This window comes from Pholcus phalangioides, unplaced genomic scaffold, assembly GCF_987345545.1.
Source record: "Pholcus phalangioides strain wild (caught in Gottingen) unplaced genomic scaffold, Ppha-v1.0 ptg000013l_1, whole genome shotgun sequence".
NCBI lineage: Eukaryota > Metazoa > Arthropoda > Arachnida > Araneae > Pholcidae > Pholcus > Pholcus phalangioides.
The window spans coordinates 23,676,949-23,695,342 of NW_028301606.1; the positions used below are offsets into that span (position 1 = coordinate 23,676,949).

The window sequence follows — 18,394 nt, forward strand, 5'->3', positions numbered from 1 at the left end:
ACATGAAACAGTATGTACCTTGGTCTAAATGTTGAATTGGATTCCCTAAAATAGTCTTCTTAGAATGCGACCATGGAATCCCTCAGCCTGAAATATAAATCCTTCCTCTAATGGGAACGATTCGTATCGGCATAACCAGAAAAATCTCTTTCCCAATGTATTATGGGTCGAGGAAAATAAGATTTCTATACTACCGCCACTTGGGCTAGTCCTTGCTGTATGTAGTTAAGGGAGGCTGCAATGTCTCCACTCAGCGTGTTATAAAGAAAAAAGGTTTTGTTTCTGGTGTGTAGTTAGCGCAACTGCCAGTATGCAAGAGGACCGGATTTGATTCCCGGTCAGAATATCTTTGATCACATAATTTTTGTTGGCAGTATAGTTAACAGAAACTGAACTTTAAAAAAACACAAATGGAGAATATTGGCTTCAAATTTATTGTCATCAGATACACTAGCAAAATTCTACACTGCAGCATACGAAAAAAAGAAAAAAAAGAATGTCGTGCATATTTGAGAGTTATAAAACCTGGTCTGAATTTGAGAAAAATTGATCGCAGCGACAAATAATTCTGCATTTTTTAATACTGAATGATTCATCAGTTGCCTACAGGCCAAGCTCTTATGTTGACTCGAAAGGAAGAAAATCTATAGTTGAAAAGATAGACTATATTACAGAGAGTCATGCATAAATATTAAGAGCAGAAATAATATCAATCAACAGCAAACACAAAAAAGATATTGAGTAAAAAAATTAACATACGTACATATCAAGTTAGAAGAAATTCAGTCCCCCCTCTTTTTTTTTTTGAAAGAATGAGAAGAGAAAACACACCCTATTTATAATTTATATAACATTCAACAAGCAAAAACAAAAAGGGCTTCAGCTTACACAAGAACAAACAAACAGGGAACTATAATACACTGGCTACAATCTTTCCACTCAAATAACATTGTTTAAAATATCATATAAAAAACAAATATAACAGTAAACAAAAAATACGATGGGGGGGGGGGGGAATAAACAGAGAAAAGACTTGAAGGGTAAGAGAAATTACAGAACACTATTATGTATAAATGATTTTGATTCATGAGATGATTCTATCGAAAACAGAACTTGTAGCATGAGTGACATAATCTTAATAGTCACGAATTCTAAGTCGAGGAATAACAAGATATTACCAGCTCAAGGGTTTATCAATGTGACAATTTCATGTAATAAAATATAACTTCTCAATTTCTCAATACATACATATATGTAAATGAACATTAATAAATTTTCAGCCATACATAATTTAAGTACGCCAACCCCCCAATTTGTGTTTTTCCAAAATTTTTTATATAAATTCAGTTTTGCTCCAGAAGGAAATTCAAAATAGCAATCGAAAGGCAGGATTAAAAAAAAAAAAAGCACAAGCAAATTACTTTTCCTGCAGTTAGATACATATTTAATTTTTCTATTTATATCAAATTGTGTAAGGAATTACCATTGATTTCTCATTTTATTCTTATCAATTTGACAGGATATGAATGGATGAAACATATGTACTATTGCATACACACCCTATGCATTCATTGCAAAATCAAATATTTTGTATATATTTTTCTCCATTTTTTTCTTCAATATATATCATGGGTTTTATACTGTACATTATTCCAATAAAAATGAAAAAAGATGTTGCGAGGCCAAAAAATAGGATGGATTTTTCTTTTTATTTGAAGGCAGGATCAATCTCAAAAGCAGCAGCAAGAAAATTTGCAAGCTTCGAAAAAATGAGTATTACTCGATTCATGATGCAAAATATGAGCGAAACTTGAGCATTTGTTATTTTGAATGAAAATATTCAGGAAAATCTCAACTGATTTGAGAAATTAACTACAGTGATTTTATCTCCCAGAGAGATGTCTTTCTTGATACATTACTGGATAATCCATTGATAAAATACTGAAAATCATTTTATATATGTGCCATTTACTAAAAATCATTTATATTTAATTTAGCTCAAATTTAAATTGCCTTTATTCAATATTTTTTATCTATGTGTTCTTAAGCGTCTAGATTTATTATTAGATTTTTTCATTCAAAAAAAAAATTACTACCACCATCAAAATGAGATTTTCCTGTGTTAAAAGACATTTTATAAACATGAATCCATTTCTCAAACTATATCATTAAAAAAAAAATAGAATTTTTTTCAAAGAATAAAAACAATTTTTGTGAATTGAATCAGTGAATGTATGTATACAGGGAAAAGAAAAGGCAAAAATATATAACACTCTTATTTGTGCAATTATTTACACATGGAGGGGGTTTCATTTATTTACACATTGAAAATCGATATGCAAATGCACTATGTACCGAATTTACAAATGCATGAAACTAGCTTTGTCGATTCGAAGAATACTAATGGGAATAATCCCTACTTATAGTCTTGACTGTTTCGATCACAGAGACCATTTTAAGAAAAGAAAAGGGGAAAAAAATGTTTATATATATATAAAACAAACACCTTGTTCTTATCCCAAACTTTGAAAATTCACTATGTAAGGGACAATTTAAATATAAGACACAGCACACAAGTAGGCTAAATTTCAATAGAAAAATGAACTATTCTTCATATTAAAAAATTTATACATTAAGATTTTTATTATAATTCAACATTTATCAATTCTGCCAGAAAATTTTGCTTTCATGAAATTTTATTTCAAAGGAATAAAATGATGGAAAGAAAATTTTAAAGTTGTTTTAATAAAGTTTTAAGAGAATTTCAATTTTGACCATGGAATTTTTGGGACTCAAAAGAGACCCAATTAAAAATGTTTCATAAGCTGTCACATTGTTTGAACACTGAATGTTTTTTACACGTAAAGAATTATTTGGACTATGAAAGATAAGAATAATCATAAATCAACAACGTACAATTTAAAAATAATAACAAAAGATGATATTCAGTAACTTCTAAAGACACCAATGACACGTGTATCCTCAGATGCAATCTAAATTTAAAGAGACTACCAAAAAGTAAAATGAAATATTATTTTTTTGATTCATTCCAGCAAGCATTGTTATTGAAAACTGGATTAACAACTATTGGCAGGAATCTGTGATCAAAATAGCAAAAACATTAAAACAGCATATCCTCACAGATTGAACTGGAAATACTCCCATATTTGCATATCATGTATTTACAATATGTAATCACATTGTGACATCAAAAAAGTGTGGGAGGATATTTTTACTACGACAAACTACACTTTTTTTTTCAAATGTAAATAGCTTAAATGTAATAATGCTATTGAATCACTTGGAATACATAGCATATAAGGTTACAATCATTATAAGCTAACACCTAGCTATTCTACTAATTTCACTTATTCAAAGAAAAAATTAGTTTATCATTTTACATCAACACTTTTCACGACAATAGAAGTGGACAACATTTTTATTTCAAGTGCAAAAGAGAAAGCCACTCAATGTTTCTGAGAAATACATACTGATGCACATATTTTTCTTCATCTTTATATTATGCTGCATTGGCACATAAAAAAAATATCCTGGAAAAATATATGAACTAAAAAAATTCTGAAAAGAAATGAAAAATTTGGATATTTTCATTTAAAATACTGTTAGTGCATACAAGCCCTGAATTATAATGGCACATTCTTGCTGTACAGAATGTGTAACTTAGTGTTTCTATCTGCATATATCTATCCTCACTATTTTCACCCACCTCGGTTAATCATATAGTTACATATTCTTATCTCAAAACTATGAATAAACTAATTTTTATCTACAAGTCAGCATCAACAAATTAACCATAGTTAAATTTAAAAAAAAAATGTCCATATAAAGAATAACTGTTGAATGCATAAAACATTATTTCTTTGAAAATGTCATAAACAAATTTGGTCATTGGAGGTTTCACTGTATTGGATATCACAGCTATGTAAGCAAAAAGTTCTAGAAAGACAAAGCAGATGAGAAAACTACAACACATACTGATCGCATTGCATATACAGTGAATAACAATATGCACATTTTTCAAATTATGCCTAAGATACCAAGAATATGAACAAAGTTTTATTTTTCCTAAAATAATGCTTCACATTTTTCTGGAAAAAATTTAGGGCAACAATTTCTGCACAAAAGAAATTAAAAAAAAAAGTTTTTCACATCAGATTAAACTGTCTTATACACATTATATTTTGACATTTGCAGAAAAACCATGTATTCGAATTTGTTTTTAGCTGAACTATGTAGCACACATATGTTGCTTAGCTACGTAAAAAAATGGGCATTCAAGTTTTACCATAGATTTTATAGTCAGGTAATTACATGACTTATATTCTTTAATATCCGGCACATCATATAATTCAGTTGATAATTTATTTTTCCTATCATGTAATTAAATCTAAATTAACTTCAGTTATACGGTATATATTAACACCAGCTATTGTGCAAGCATAAAAGTAAATCCAATCTGGAAAAAAAGAAAAATTTATTATCAGAAAATACATCCTAAAATTTTCTCTTTTGCACTTTTTTCCCTGCTAACCTATTAGTTTGAAACAAATTATGCAGATCACAATGTTTACTACATTTTTAAATAACCTCTTCAAAAACACTATTATATTTATCCAGGTACATGTAGAATAAATGCAAAAAACCGGAGAATGGTTAATACTATGAGAACAGACTACACAGGAAGTCATCAATTATACACTGGTCAAATGATTGCCGGAAAAAAAAATTGCCAATAAAAATTATTTTCCCAAGGTTATTCCTTAAGAGCACCATTGATTGTGACCATCATCTTGCGGGAGCCTAGGCAAAAATAAATTAAAATATGAATCACACAAATATATGCATACAAAATTTAAGATATCATATGTAAAGAATAATAATAAACTTTATAATTATTTGATTAATAAAAAAAAAACAGTATTAACCCTTTACGCCATTTTTAAAATTTTTCTGATTGTATTATAACACGTTTGAAATTGTGAAACCATCACTAATTGCCACCTATTTCCAAAAAGAAATTTTTATTCCCGATTACGAGCTGATAACTGCTTCCCCTCCCAAAAAAAAGAAAATTTACTTTGCCCATCACTTTTATTTCCCTCGCTATGATACAAAAATACCTGCCATGGCACGTATGGCTTTCTAAGAAAATAAATACTTTTTTTGGAAAAAATATATTTTGTATTATTTATACTGAGTGTATATTTCTTTACAGTGCTGAAAGAAAGGCGGGAAAACAGTCTCTTTTCTTGCTCCTTCTCTTATTTAACCTTGAACCAAGAGCTGACTCCGCCCACTAGCAGTAAATTGATTGGAGGGGAACCAATCAGAGTACGGCGCTGCAGTCGGCAATGCCTATATAACACAACAAGTGTCTGGCATAGTTGTTAGATCGGTTACTGCTGCTACAATGGCAGGTTATCGAGATTTAAGGGAGTTTGAACGTGGTGTTATAGCGTAGCCGGTCAATTTGTCGCACTCAACTTGTCGCGCTCAACTCGTCGCGCATCAATTTGTCGCAGTGCCAATTCGTCGCGGTACAAATTCGTCGCGATACAAATTCGTCGCGGTACAAATTCGTCGCAGAGCCAATTCGTCGCGGTACAAATTCGTCGCAGAGCCAATTCGTCGCGGTACAAATTCGTCGCAGAGCCAATTCGTCGCGGTACAAATTCGTCGCAGAGCCAATTCGTCGCGGTACAAATTCGTCGCAGTGACAATTTGTCGTGTAACCAATTCGTCGGGACGTCAATTTATCGCAGAGTCAACTCGTCACGCGATCTGTATGTAGGTTTTTTGTCACATACGTGAAAAAATAAACATGAAGAAAAGTTTTTTTCCATCAAGAAATGCACACAGTTTATTAAATTTTTTTTTTGTCATTTCGAAAAAAATCATCGAAATTACATCGAAATTAAAATTACAATTGATATTAATGTTTTATTATTCAATTATTGTAAATGTTAAAAAAATCATTTTTTCTATGATAAAATTTTAAAATTCTGTAAAAAAATGTCGGTGTTTATGATATTCCCCAAATTACAGCACAGCGGAGGCTCTCTTTAAGTGTAAACTTGTATCTGTCCCATGTGGACTCGAGACTCCCACCAACATTAACCACTACAGTATCTCCACAAGAACCTGAAATAATTAATAATTTAATTTAATTAATATTTCATTTTCACCGGATAAGCCACACTTGTCGCTTTCTCTCGAGATTTCCATTACTCGTAGCGAGGGGAGTTGGGGCGCACACCGAGATGATAAATTGCGATCACATACATTTTCAAAATTTAATTTGCACCGGATAAGTTGCTCAAGTTAAAAACTCAAAAAATCCAACCAATAAAGTTCATAGGTTACATTCGAGCAAATGCAACCGATAATCTTATTGGTTGAATTTTTCAAGTTTTATAAAAGGACTTTTAGAACACTTTCATAGTGTAATGCTAGCCTTAGATATATTGTCGGTAAAAAATTCCTCAAAGATGTATTCTCTACATGGCAGATACATATTCAATAGTGAATTAGGGCCATTCAAGTATTACGTAAGCAGATTTTCAGCCATTTTTGACCCCCTCCCCCTTGTCAGCAAAAATCAGCAAAACACTGACCCCCATCCCCTCCCCTGTCAGCAAAATTTCACCAGCAGCTTAGAATATTTCATATCTTCAAAAAGGGGTGGTTGATGACGTAAGCGACCTTCAACCCCCCCCCCCCGCCATCAAAAGTCAACAAATCCGAAACTCCCTCCCCGATCCTGACGTAATACTTAAATGACCCCTTAGGCAAATTGTGCTTTGGGATGGGCATTGATCCTAATTTATCATCTTGGTGTGTTCCCGCAACACCCCTCGCTGCGAGAAATGGAGATCCCGCCAGAAAGCGGGAGTGCGGCTTATACGGTGAAAATTTAATTTTAAAAATTTATTTTATCATAACTTATCTATCATCTTCGTGTGTTCGCCCAACGCCCCTCGCTGCGAGAAATGGAGATCCCGCCAGAAAGCGGGAAGTGTGGCATGAATACCATGAAAACTGAATTTTGAAAATTTATTTGATCGGCGTACTGACTCTGCGACAAATTTGTACCGCGACGAACTGATTCTGCGACAAATTCGTACCGCGACGAACTGATTCTGCGACAAATTTGTACCGCGACAAATTGACTCTGCGACAAATTTGTACCGCGACGAAATGACTCTGCGACAAATTTGTACCGCGACGAACTGACTCTGCGACAAATTTGTACCGCGACGAGTTTGTAGCACGACGAATTGACGCTGCGACAAATTGATTGCGACGAATTGTCGCGCGACAAGTTGATCGCGACGAATTGACCTAGACCCTGTTATAGTCGGCGCACGAGAGATGGGACATAGCATCTACAAGGTAGCGATGAAATTTGGATTTTCACGATGGTGGGCCATCTCCCCCCGTCCAACATCACTCCCACATCATGCAATCATTATCAGCATCATCTTCATGTGATGCAGATTCTTCAAAGCATTTTTAGAAGCCAAGATATTTCGGGGTGGCTGAAGTAAAGCAGATCAAGTTTGACGAGATATCTCGGGATTGCTGCTGAAAGGGTTAAAAACTTCTTAATTTGGCAAAGTCTAACTCTTCAGCTGTTCCTGTTGGGAATAGCTGATGGTCGTAGTAGGTGGTTGAATCACTTATTGATAATTTGTAATTTAGGGAAAAGAAATTTCTCTCTCACACAGATATGAGGGAAAGGTATTTTTATTTATTTCTCTAGCTATTTGCTCAGTTTAAGGGTTTTAAATTATTCCTCTATAATGATCTAAATGGAACTGTTTACAATATGTGACACATGAAAACAGTGATAACTTAATTTTTTAAAATCTTGATATTTATTACATGCGTTCAGATTTATTAAGACATTCTAATCAACACAATTAAAAATGCTAGTCTAACAACTGAAGGAACTCTATGCTTAGTTATTATAACATAGGTGATAAATATATATATGCAACCACACTCAATGATGAATTATAACGCTTCATTATTAGATCTCAAACAGAGGTTTCAAACTCTTCTCGAGTTGTGAACAATGACTATGCCCATCATCAAATGAAAAGCACCCCTTACAGAAACCTTAACATGTACTTATGCCTAAAATGTGCATAATTATGATCCTTCAATATAATTTTTACATGGTGTTTAATTGAAGTGGCGATCAAGAGCTCGTGAGCACAAAATCTGGCATGATCATAGAGGGCTTCTGGTGCTTTGAGCAGGGTTGGCACAGTATTTACAGTTGATGGTTTTTACCATGGTTTCTACCATCGTGGTAAAAACATATTTTTTCCGCGGTTTTTACTGCCTAGGGAAAACTCATGTTTTTTATACCTTCAGAGAAAGCATTTTTTAAAAATAATTGCAGAAACAGTGATTTACTTACTTTTTTTCATTTTTCTCGAAAACATTCATGATTTTGATACAATGTTGTGTGAACACAGAATGCTGAAATTATTATATTCTTACAAGCATACCATATTAAATTATAATATGCTCATTTTGATCTTATAGTTAGAAATTTTCTTGCCATAATGTAGGGCTTGATCCTAGGTGCCAGGTCACCATAATCGGAATGAGCACCTAAAATTTTTGTTATGTACAGTAATTGTTCAATTAAGTCTATGGACGACACAAAATTTTCTGATTTCACAACTGTGTCTTTTAGCAAAAAAATGAGATATTTGTAGAGGTAAATAAAAGCAGTATTTAGTGCCATTTTTCTAGAGCAAAAAATTATGCTAGGCTCCTAAGCAATTTAACTAGTGCATAATTTTTTTTTCTTTTTGATTTGTCAAGCCCTGTCTTAAAGATAGTCTAATATTGTCATCATATGCTGCTGAATTAAAAGAGAAAATTATGCACCCTATAAATGCTAGTTCAAGTATTTGTTTATAAATAGCAGAGGCAGATTTATGTCTTTGCTGCTTGGTGACTATTAAAATTTTGCCTGCCTTTTCCTGTTTCAAATTGATGTTTTTCACCCCAAAGGTACTTAAATTCACCGCCCTGGACTACAGACTGCTTAGGCACCCCTTCCTTTGTAAATAATGCCTCTGATAGTCATCTAAAAAGTAATCTTATGAGCTCTTGGTGGAAATAAAAATGGGAAAGAACTGGAATATTGATGACGTCATATCATAATTAAAATTGGTTTGTAAAAAAAATGAGAAGCAAAACCTGTACTAACCAATAATAGTTTTTTAGTTTAGAAATAGTAGGTAACAGCCTCTATCTCTATACCAGGGATAGACAGATCCGGGTTGCCATGTCGCCTAAAAAATTAGTACAAGTGCCTAAAATTTTATTTGTGTAGTTTTAAATTGCAATCTGACAGCAGCACAAAATGTTTGGAATTTATAGCAACATATCTGACAACATGAAAAAGGGTCACTATGCCCTGGAAAAGTCTTTTTCTCTGGGTAAAAACTTTTTTCTGGTGCCTAGATTTTCTTGTGATTTGTCCTCGCGCCTGCTCTATACTAAAAGTAATATATAATAACCTTATATAATAATTTCCTTCACATCGATATTACTCTGGTTCTCATTCCTAGTATTAATATACTCCATTTATAATGATAACTCCTTTATAACAATATGTTTCTCTGATCCCTTTGATTATCCGGGTTCAAACACCACCGTTGCCGCAGTGGTGGTTGGCTGAAGTTGGTTTTCTGTGGTTCCCAACTTCGAGGCGTGAATGCGAGCTGATCTGCCTGTTAAAAAGTCTCGCTGCAAAGAGCAACAGGCCTCTAACATTACAATTATTCATTCATTACACTTCACTCTCTATGAGTTGAGAAAAACTCAGTTTAACAAAATTGATTGCAGATGGCAGCACTACGCATTACACAGAAACAAACTTCACGTAAGTTTCACTATACATACACACACTCCAACATGTACCAATTTATTAGTAGTTCTGCAGAGGAATATGGACGAGGTGCATGTCTGGTTTAGTAGTGGTCCCTTTTATTATCATTATATAGGCTTTTCACTGTAGTATGTTTGAGTATATATCAATTGTATAAGATATAAGTACTACATAAGACGGGGCAAAGAAACGAAAATAGGCTTTTACATCAACCTAATTCAAAGTGTGCTGCTGATGAAGACCCAAATATTTGTCGCATTAAACAGTTCTGTTTCTACCATCCTTATGTTTCTTTTTTAAATAAGGCTTAAGTTTATTTGAATTTTTATGATAATTATTATTTAAATAGCTTAATCATTAGTAAATAGAAAAACTGTTACTCTGCATATTAATTATCAGTACATTGAGGCTAATTATATATGGTAAAAACTGTAAAAATCTTGTGCATATATATATATATATATATACAATGTTTTTAACATTTTTACCATGGTATTTACTGGTAAATACCTAGTTTTTACCATGTCCTGGTAAAAACTCAACCCTACGAGGAGCACCACGTGCTTGAAAGCAACAGTTTGAAGATGGCTGCCTTAAAGAGATAAAAAGCAAAAAAGGAAAAGCATCTTCAACTGATGGCCTCAACAGCTCTTTATCTATATTAATGGAGCATGGACATGCGAAATAATGCTAAGGCAGATGCAAATGCAATAATTATCTCTCTTTTATTGGTACAGTTGGTAATCATATATAAATGCTTTTTCTCCTCTCTACACTGAATTGAAAAAGAATTGATGGGGATTTTTTCTCCCATCATACCAGGGTTTAAGCTGGATAAAAAATTCCTTTCGCAAAAAAGCGAAAATGGGGGGAAAAGCTTTAGCAAAATGCTACAATGCTAATGTAATGATTGATGGTTGGATGTCTACTCCTTGCATATCTCCTTTACGCATTTTTGCGAAAGTGGCTACAACTTTTTTCGCATTCTATGATTTTCTTTCGCATAAAAATGCGACCGTAGCTTAAACCCTGCATCATACTCATTAAGATGACTTTACAGTCAGTTTACGACAAAGAGAACTAAATCCCAGAAATCCCAACAGAAAGAATGTTTAAACGGTAATAATGAACATGGTTACCTGCCCGATTCCTGTGTTCACAAAGCCAAATACCTTGCCAAGTGCCCAGATTGAAGTGTCCATCAGTTATTGGGATGGTAAGCTGAGAGCCCAAAAAACATGATTTTATATGTGCTGGCTGTAATTGGATAAAACAAAAGAAGGATGAAATTTTGAAAATGGAACACTTTCCTATCTATACAGTGCACAAAAAAAATTCAAAACTAAAAAAATATGATTCGTAAAACATTCCTTTAATTTGAAAAGTGCACCTTTTCACGATCCTCAACATTAACTTCATCATTTTTCATAATAAAGGTTTAAAAAAAAAAATTAACACAACATAAAACACTGCTGATCCTAACAATAATATGAATTTTTTTTTTCATTGAGATATTTAGGGGTGACTACACATGTACCTAAAAAAAAAAAAAGTATATTTCATTACATCTACAATAAGAAACTTTTGACTAGCACATGCATAAACGTAACATTTCTGAGATAGAAAATTGCTTTCTCAAATTGTGGCAACTTTTGAGATGGGGAGAGTTACTATAGTTACATCAGAATCTATAGAGTATACTGAGTACCTATGTGGAGGCATACACATTGGGGGTTTACCCCCCCCCCCCCCCCCGGAGCATCACATTGAAAATATATATTTTAGTGAAAAAATTAAAACATCAGGATAAAATACCCTTTTCACTACCTTGATCAATTTCTGTAGGTTACCTTTTTTAAGGTTAGTAACTCAAAATATCCCTGGAAGATATTCCCAAAACCCCTACAAAGGTCAATTCTACCTACACATCCTATACCTATCAGATACTTGAAAAGATCATAGCAGGAATAAATTCTAAAATCTATTTGGTGTAATATATTTGCTGTAACTCAAAATATCCCTGGAAGATATTCCCAAAACCCCTACAAAGGTCAATTCTACCTACACATCCTATACCTATCAGATACTTGAAAAGATCATAGCAGGAATAAATTCTAAAATCTATTTGGTGTAATATATTTGCTGTACGCTCTGCTGTGATATGCACTAGTGTTGTCATCGGTACAAGTTCATTTTCTCAACATTTCCCCAATACCAGCAATCAACATCGTCGAAAGATATATCTAAGCCCTCTTAATGGTCTAGTAATACAACTCGGACACATCTTGATGATGCCACTGCTGGTATCGGAGAAACGTTAAGAAAATTATCTCAAATCAAAGACAGTCATTTTTCCCCTGAGAACTTTTCTTCAATGGAAATTGCTACATTGTCCTTTTTCAACCCCCCTTTTTTTATTAATAACGTGATCTCCATATATTCCCAAGAGATCTATATTTGTCCAGGGAATTCCAAATTTATAACTTTATACAGGCAAACTTTCAACTAGTGTAATAGAAAAAAAACTGTACGTTTATTAACCTGCACACCATTAACATAAATTTTCTGGTAGTTTTATGGATAGCATTTGATTTCATGGTGAAAATAATATATAGACATGACAAATATAATAACAAACAATGGTACCATATCATCTGGGCCTTCACATGAATGCCGATACTGCGTGGTCTGAAAATACAAGAAAAACTTTTTAAAAAAAGAAATTATAACAAATCAAAATCAAATGACAAATTAATCAAAATAATGTCCTCTTAAATTAAATGTGAAATTTAGGCTAATGTTTAAAATAAGAGCTTTTCTGTTTGATAATGAGAACAATTTTAAAAATAAATTCGAACAGAGGTAAGTTTTGAAGGCAACCTCTCTACTATAAATGAAAACCCTCTTAAAAAACAAAAAACTTGTTTTCAATAAAGCTTCACAAAACATAATTAAACCTTCAGAAAAATATGATACATACCTCTGGCACCAGCTCAGTAAGAAACATTTCCATATCCTCCCTGCGGAATCAAATAAAATTTCCATACATCATTTACTAGAACTTTCAAACAGTTATAATTATGTTAATAAATAATAAATACATGCCGAATATTTTATGACTGTCAATCACTAAATACTTGTGATTACATTAGATTTAAAAGCTACTTGACCAGTCAGCTGGCTACCACTGAATAGGACGTTGTGCTGATTTTTGGTTGAAAACTAATTAGCAATTATTTCAATTATTATAGTCTTTTGTTGCTGATTTAAAAACACAGTTGTGAACATGAGGAAAGTCAGTTTCAATGTATTCATAAAAAATTTTAATCAGGAAAATACATTTTATAAGTTCTTAATTTTAAAAGAAAAATGATAATTGACCAGATGACTGGTGAAAATGAGAAAAATTCATGCAATATCATTCACTGATGCGAATATCATATAATATACATCTCTGCTCTCAGCATTAATCCAGCAAATATTGATTAAGTTAATGGAAGAAGGCTAATACATTCTTAGTGAGTAGAGTAGAGCTATTTAAACACAGTGTTTTCAAACGCAAACTTTGTCCATCATCAGGACAGCATCCATGCTGCAACTTTGATGCGCAACTCGATACTATCAACTCTCATTCAAATTAACATAATGCTAATCCCCAAAATAAAAATTCAACAAGATTGTTTAATTGAGGAGAAAATAGTGCACAACCATTGAGAGCACATTTGGGTGCTTCTAGGTCAGGCATCTTCAACTGATTGCTCGCGAGCACCACAGTGCTCCCCTAAATCACCCAGAGTTCTTGATGCTCGTGTCCGATTTCGCGCTCGTGAGCACTTCATTAATGTTCCAATTAAACACGCTCTGCAAATTTCATTCAAGCATAGAAAACATTCTGACTTCGTGCATTTGCATACCAAACTTGCCATAAAGGTGCTCTTCCTTTGATGACTGGGTACTGGCAGTGCTCATGACTAGAAAAAGGTTAACGACCTCTGTTCTAGGTGCTCATGAGCAACAGGATCTGCATGCTTGATATAGTCCTGTCTCAATTTTTTTTTTTTTTTGTATGAATATGGCATAAACATTTTTTTTTCCTAGCACAGCTTAAAAACACAAGAGATTGGACACCATTGGTGTAGAGAAGGGATTGACAATCGGGGAAGGGGGGAATTAAACTGTCAGCGGATACTAACCTCACATCTGGATCCCAGTTCTGAAAAAAAAAGAAGAAAATATAATGAAAACCCCATTCTTTTAAAAAAAACATTTACAAGCAAAAAAGCCACATCATTTATTATCATGATGGTCTTTCAGCTCAGAAAGGTTGAGAAATGCTGTTCTATCTATCTATATATATATATATATTTGCAGTGCAACATAAAAAATGATGTTGAAAGAGAAATTCTTCATCACGGTGTACCATTATATAAAATGAATGTAAGGCTGGGATTGCACTATCAAAGTTTGATAAAATCCCTTTTATAAAACTTGAAAAATCCAACCAATAAAGCTCATAAGTTACATTTGTGCAAATGCAACCAATAACCTTATTGGTTGAATTTTTTAAATTTTATAAAAGAACTCTTTAAAAACTTTTATAGTATAATCCCAGCCTTATCGGCAGATGTAAAATACATCTAATTTTTTTACACAAAGACATTTTATAAAGTATTTTATCATATTTAAATTCAGAAAAAAAATAAACAGGTTAATTTCATAAAACTTGATTTCATAATAGTTATTGAGGCCTATTCAGTAAAAAAAAAAAAAAAGACGAGAAAAAGCAGACATAAAAAAATAGCAAGGCATTTCCGAAAAAATAAAAGCTAGATATTTACATACCTCGTTTAGTGCCAAACTTGCCGATGTGTGCATTACTGCAAAATATCAATGAAAAATTGATATTAAATTTTTATCCATATTTCAAAAATTTATTTAGCATTGATGCTTCGTAATTATTTCTCCTATTCCAAATCAGTGAAAATTCAATCAGTGCCAATAAATTTTACTGCAATTTCCTGCATACCCCTGCAAGTCCTGATTTGGCCTTTATATCAACGGTTTGTTGCAGAGGTATGGTTCTAATTAAAAAAAATGCTTTTAAAATGTGTTCAAGAATCACCCTGTACCAGTTTTCAGCGTGAAAATACAGTGTCATAAAATAAAAATAAAAAATCTAAATTTTTGTGCGAACTCCCTGTACCCCCCTAACTTCTAATTAGAAATTTTTTACCCTGTTCCTCCTGAGCCCAGCAAAAAGATTTACATGTTTCTAAGTGCACGAAATAACCGCTGAGATATTCGAATTCAAAAATCGGAGAAAAGGTGGGAAAGAACAGCATGAACTAACGGACAATGTTTCTCTCAGTCGTTTATGCTATTCTTTCTTAATTTTCAACGAATTAAAATATCTCAGCAAATATTGCACTGAGAATTTTTTATTTACTGCAAGAGAGACAGGGCACCAACTTTGCAATTGCAAGTTAGAGGATAGGGGGGGGGGGGGGCTATTTAAAAATTTAGATTTTTTTTTATTTTATGGCATGCTTTCTCTCTTTCAACCAAGCACAACTTAGGTCTATCACCATGGGCAATTTACTACAGAGTAAGTTGCGCTGAAAGTGAGTGTGCATATATCATTGTGTCTGATTTCTCAACGTTGCCATCTATATTGCAGAAGTGAAGTGTAATGATTGAATATTTGTACCATTGTAAGCCGGTTGCTCTCTGTGGCAAGACTTTTCAATGGCGAGATTGGTTCACATTCGCAGATCGAAGTTGGGAACCACAGGAAACCAACTTCAGCGACAGTGTGGTTCAAACCAGGGTCCTCACGATGCAAGTCTATCACTATGACCATTCGACCATCACAGCGGTTTTTACGGCACACTTTATTTTCCTTCTTGAAACTGGTACAGAGAAAAATTATAACTATAAATTATAACTATACTTCTATGACGAGCTGTTTATGAGATAAAGACCAAATTAGGACTTACAGGAGACCCTTTATAACCAGCAGAGGGAAACTTCACTATTTTGAGAGAAAAATATGATTCCTGACCATATTTAACGGCGCGCTCAGGCCCGAACCTCTGAAAAGGGCACCGAAAAACCCAAACTTTACACTTTTTTCTAATTTGAGGGGCCTGATATTTTCTTTTGCGCCCAGGGCATCAATTAACTTTAATCCACCACTGTTCCTGACCCTTGAAATGTATACCCTGAGTGGTATGTGATCCGTCATTCAGGAGTAGCATTTAGACAGTCAATTTTTATTAATTTCTTTCATACTAGCCGTTATAGTTTCAATCCCACAATTGTGTTTTCATTCAATACACAGACTACTTTTGACCAAACCGAGAGTGTTTTTTTTTTGCTCCGACTGTTATATTATTAAAAAAAGTAGAACTGGTTTTTTTATTATTTTTAATCCCATATCTGGTATAGATGTTATGTTTTTAATCTCGATCTCTCATTTAGTCTATGAATATTGGTGTTTTTTTATCGTAATTTTTTTTTTGTTTTAACAGCAACAGTATAATCCCTTTTTGGAGATGTATTGCACATTTTCTTCTTTGCAAGAAAGACGCTGAAAAGCATGACTCTGTTTCACTCTTGGTGACTCATCATCATGCTTTCAGACGCTTCACTCTCTGAAGAAAAAAAATCGCCAACACATCGTCAAAAAAGGGGATCACACTTACCTGCTCCCGAAGATTAAAAAGAATAATGCACGCTTTCGCATTTGACAGGTAGAAAGTGTAGATGCCAATTTCTTCCAACAGTTTCAAAACATCACAATATCAAATTGGCAAACGCATTGCTGTGCATCAAAAGGCTTTGTTATTAATGCTGACACTAACTTTGGAAAGAAAAGCTTGGTTTCTGCCAGGAGTCGAACCCTGATCCTTTTGCGATTAACACATCACTGTTACTCATAAAAAAAGAAAAGCTATATTTCATGGTGCTTCGTTTAAGAAGCAAATTTTCCTGAATTTAGCAATTAATAAACCACTTACATGGGATTCGCTAGGCGGGGGTATATTATCACACAAATATCTCCAAAAAAAGGTAGTATTCAAGTGCGAATTCTAAAGTCTTCGCGAAATGACAGTGATCGGTCACTTCGCACATTGCCCAGACTTCGGGCAGCAGGTACTTCGCGAGAAGACTGACAAGTTGCTGGTCATTTCGCGAAGACTCTAGACTTCGGACAGGGTCCGTAACATAGGTAAAACATGAAATATATTAGAGATAAAACACCATCCTCACTTTCAATGTGAATCAGCCCAACAGCGAAACGAGAAATTTCCGGGACCTGTTTCAAAACTTCGTCAGTTATTAGATGGCATCCTCTAAGAACTGGTCTGATATTAATTTTTTTCTGAAACCAGGCTGAACCGAATTTGAAGCCTGATGAACTACTGTCCGACGAAGCTACGCTCATACGCGACATATTTCTTTTTTTTTTATTTTAATGCTGGTCAAATCGGCTGTGATCACTCTCCGTACGCACCTTTCACTTTCTTAAAACGAGACTAATGCCAGCCGCTTCGAAAAAAAAAATAATAATAAATAAATAAACAACCTCTGACGTCACTAAAATACACTGTCCTTGCGGTCGATGACGTAAACGGAGGACTATGACTAGCGTGACCATATATCCCGTATTTTTTGTCTTGCTCTATCATAAAAACAGATCAATTTTTTTGTGATTTACTTAAATTGTTATTCTTTGCTGAAATCAAGTATAAAACTATTTTCATTAGGATAATTTTAAGCAAAGATATAAATATTTTATTTTAAACATTTGTGCCATGTGTGCCCAATGTTTTTTTTCGTATTTTCTTTACTAGTTTCCCAAACTTTCTGTTCCACCTCCCGCTTCATCAGAAATATTCTCTTATCGCCCCCAACTCAAGTGAACCCATAAGATCCTGTGTTAAATCCGTAGCCTCTATCGCCCACCAAGGAGCGATATTGCCCCCATGGAGGAATGAATATGTTATTCATTCCTCCATGTATTGCCCCACTGAGCTATAAGGAAAGCTTTACTTTATAGCTCAGTGTATTGCCCACTTTGGGAAACACTGATATGGAGTGACCATACATCCCGTATGTCTTGGAACATTACCGTATTTTCACGCGATTTTGATCATCCTGGCGATTTAAAATTTTTATTGAAATCAAGGATTGAAATTATTTTTTAACTCATCCGCCGTCATTTTGAGTGGTTTGTTTCCCGGAATTCACTCTAATCTACCGCAATTTCCTGTAATATTTTCCATCATTGGCGATTTGTTTTTAGAGATTTAGGCCATAGTTGGCGACTTTGTTCATTTTTGGCATTTGTTTTTGGTGATAATTGGTATTTTTGAAATCCCGCGTTTTTCTCAAGGAAATGTCGTCAGCCTAGCAAAGCCTCCACACTCTGCTTGTGACGTCAGTAAGTAGTCT

The 18,394-nt window shown here is 33.7% G+C and overlaps 1 protein-coding gene across 1 annotated transcript; it reads right to left on the minus strand.

The window, feature by feature from the left end:
• Nucleotides 1-415: 415 nt before the first annotated feature.
• Nucleotides 416-17,479, minus strand: LOC149078816 (uncharacterized). The gene is made up of 7 exons (XM_089240941.1): nucleotides 17,210-17,479; nucleotides 14,780-14,814; nucleotides 14,131-14,150; nucleotides 12,918-12,957; nucleotides 12,584-12,625; nucleotides 11,077-11,194; nucleotides 416-4,821 (listed from the first exon to the last, which is right to left on the minus strand). The coding sequence occupies exons 1-7, from the start codon at nucleotides 17,391-17,393 to the stop codon at nucleotides 4,775-4,777; spliced, it is 486 nt and encodes a 161-aa protein (XP_089097067.1). The 5' UTR covers nucleotides 17,394-17,479; the 3' UTR covers nucleotides 416-4,774.
• Between the last annotated feature and the right edge of the window lie 915 nt (nucleotides 17,480-18,394).

Coding starts and splice junctions, on each gene's coding strand:
- LOC149078816 (XM_089240941.1), bottom strand. CDS start 17,393: ATGTCGCGTATGAGCGTAGCTTCGTCGGACAGTAGTTCATCAGGCTTC. Junction 12,958..14,130: donor AACTGGGATCCAGATGTGAG/GTTAGTATCCGC, acceptor TTGATTCCGCAG/GGAGGATATGGAAATGTTTC. Junction 12,626..12,917: donor TTACTGAGCTGGTGCCAGAG/GTATGTATCATA, acceptor TTGTATTTTCAG/ACCACGCAGTATCGGCATTC.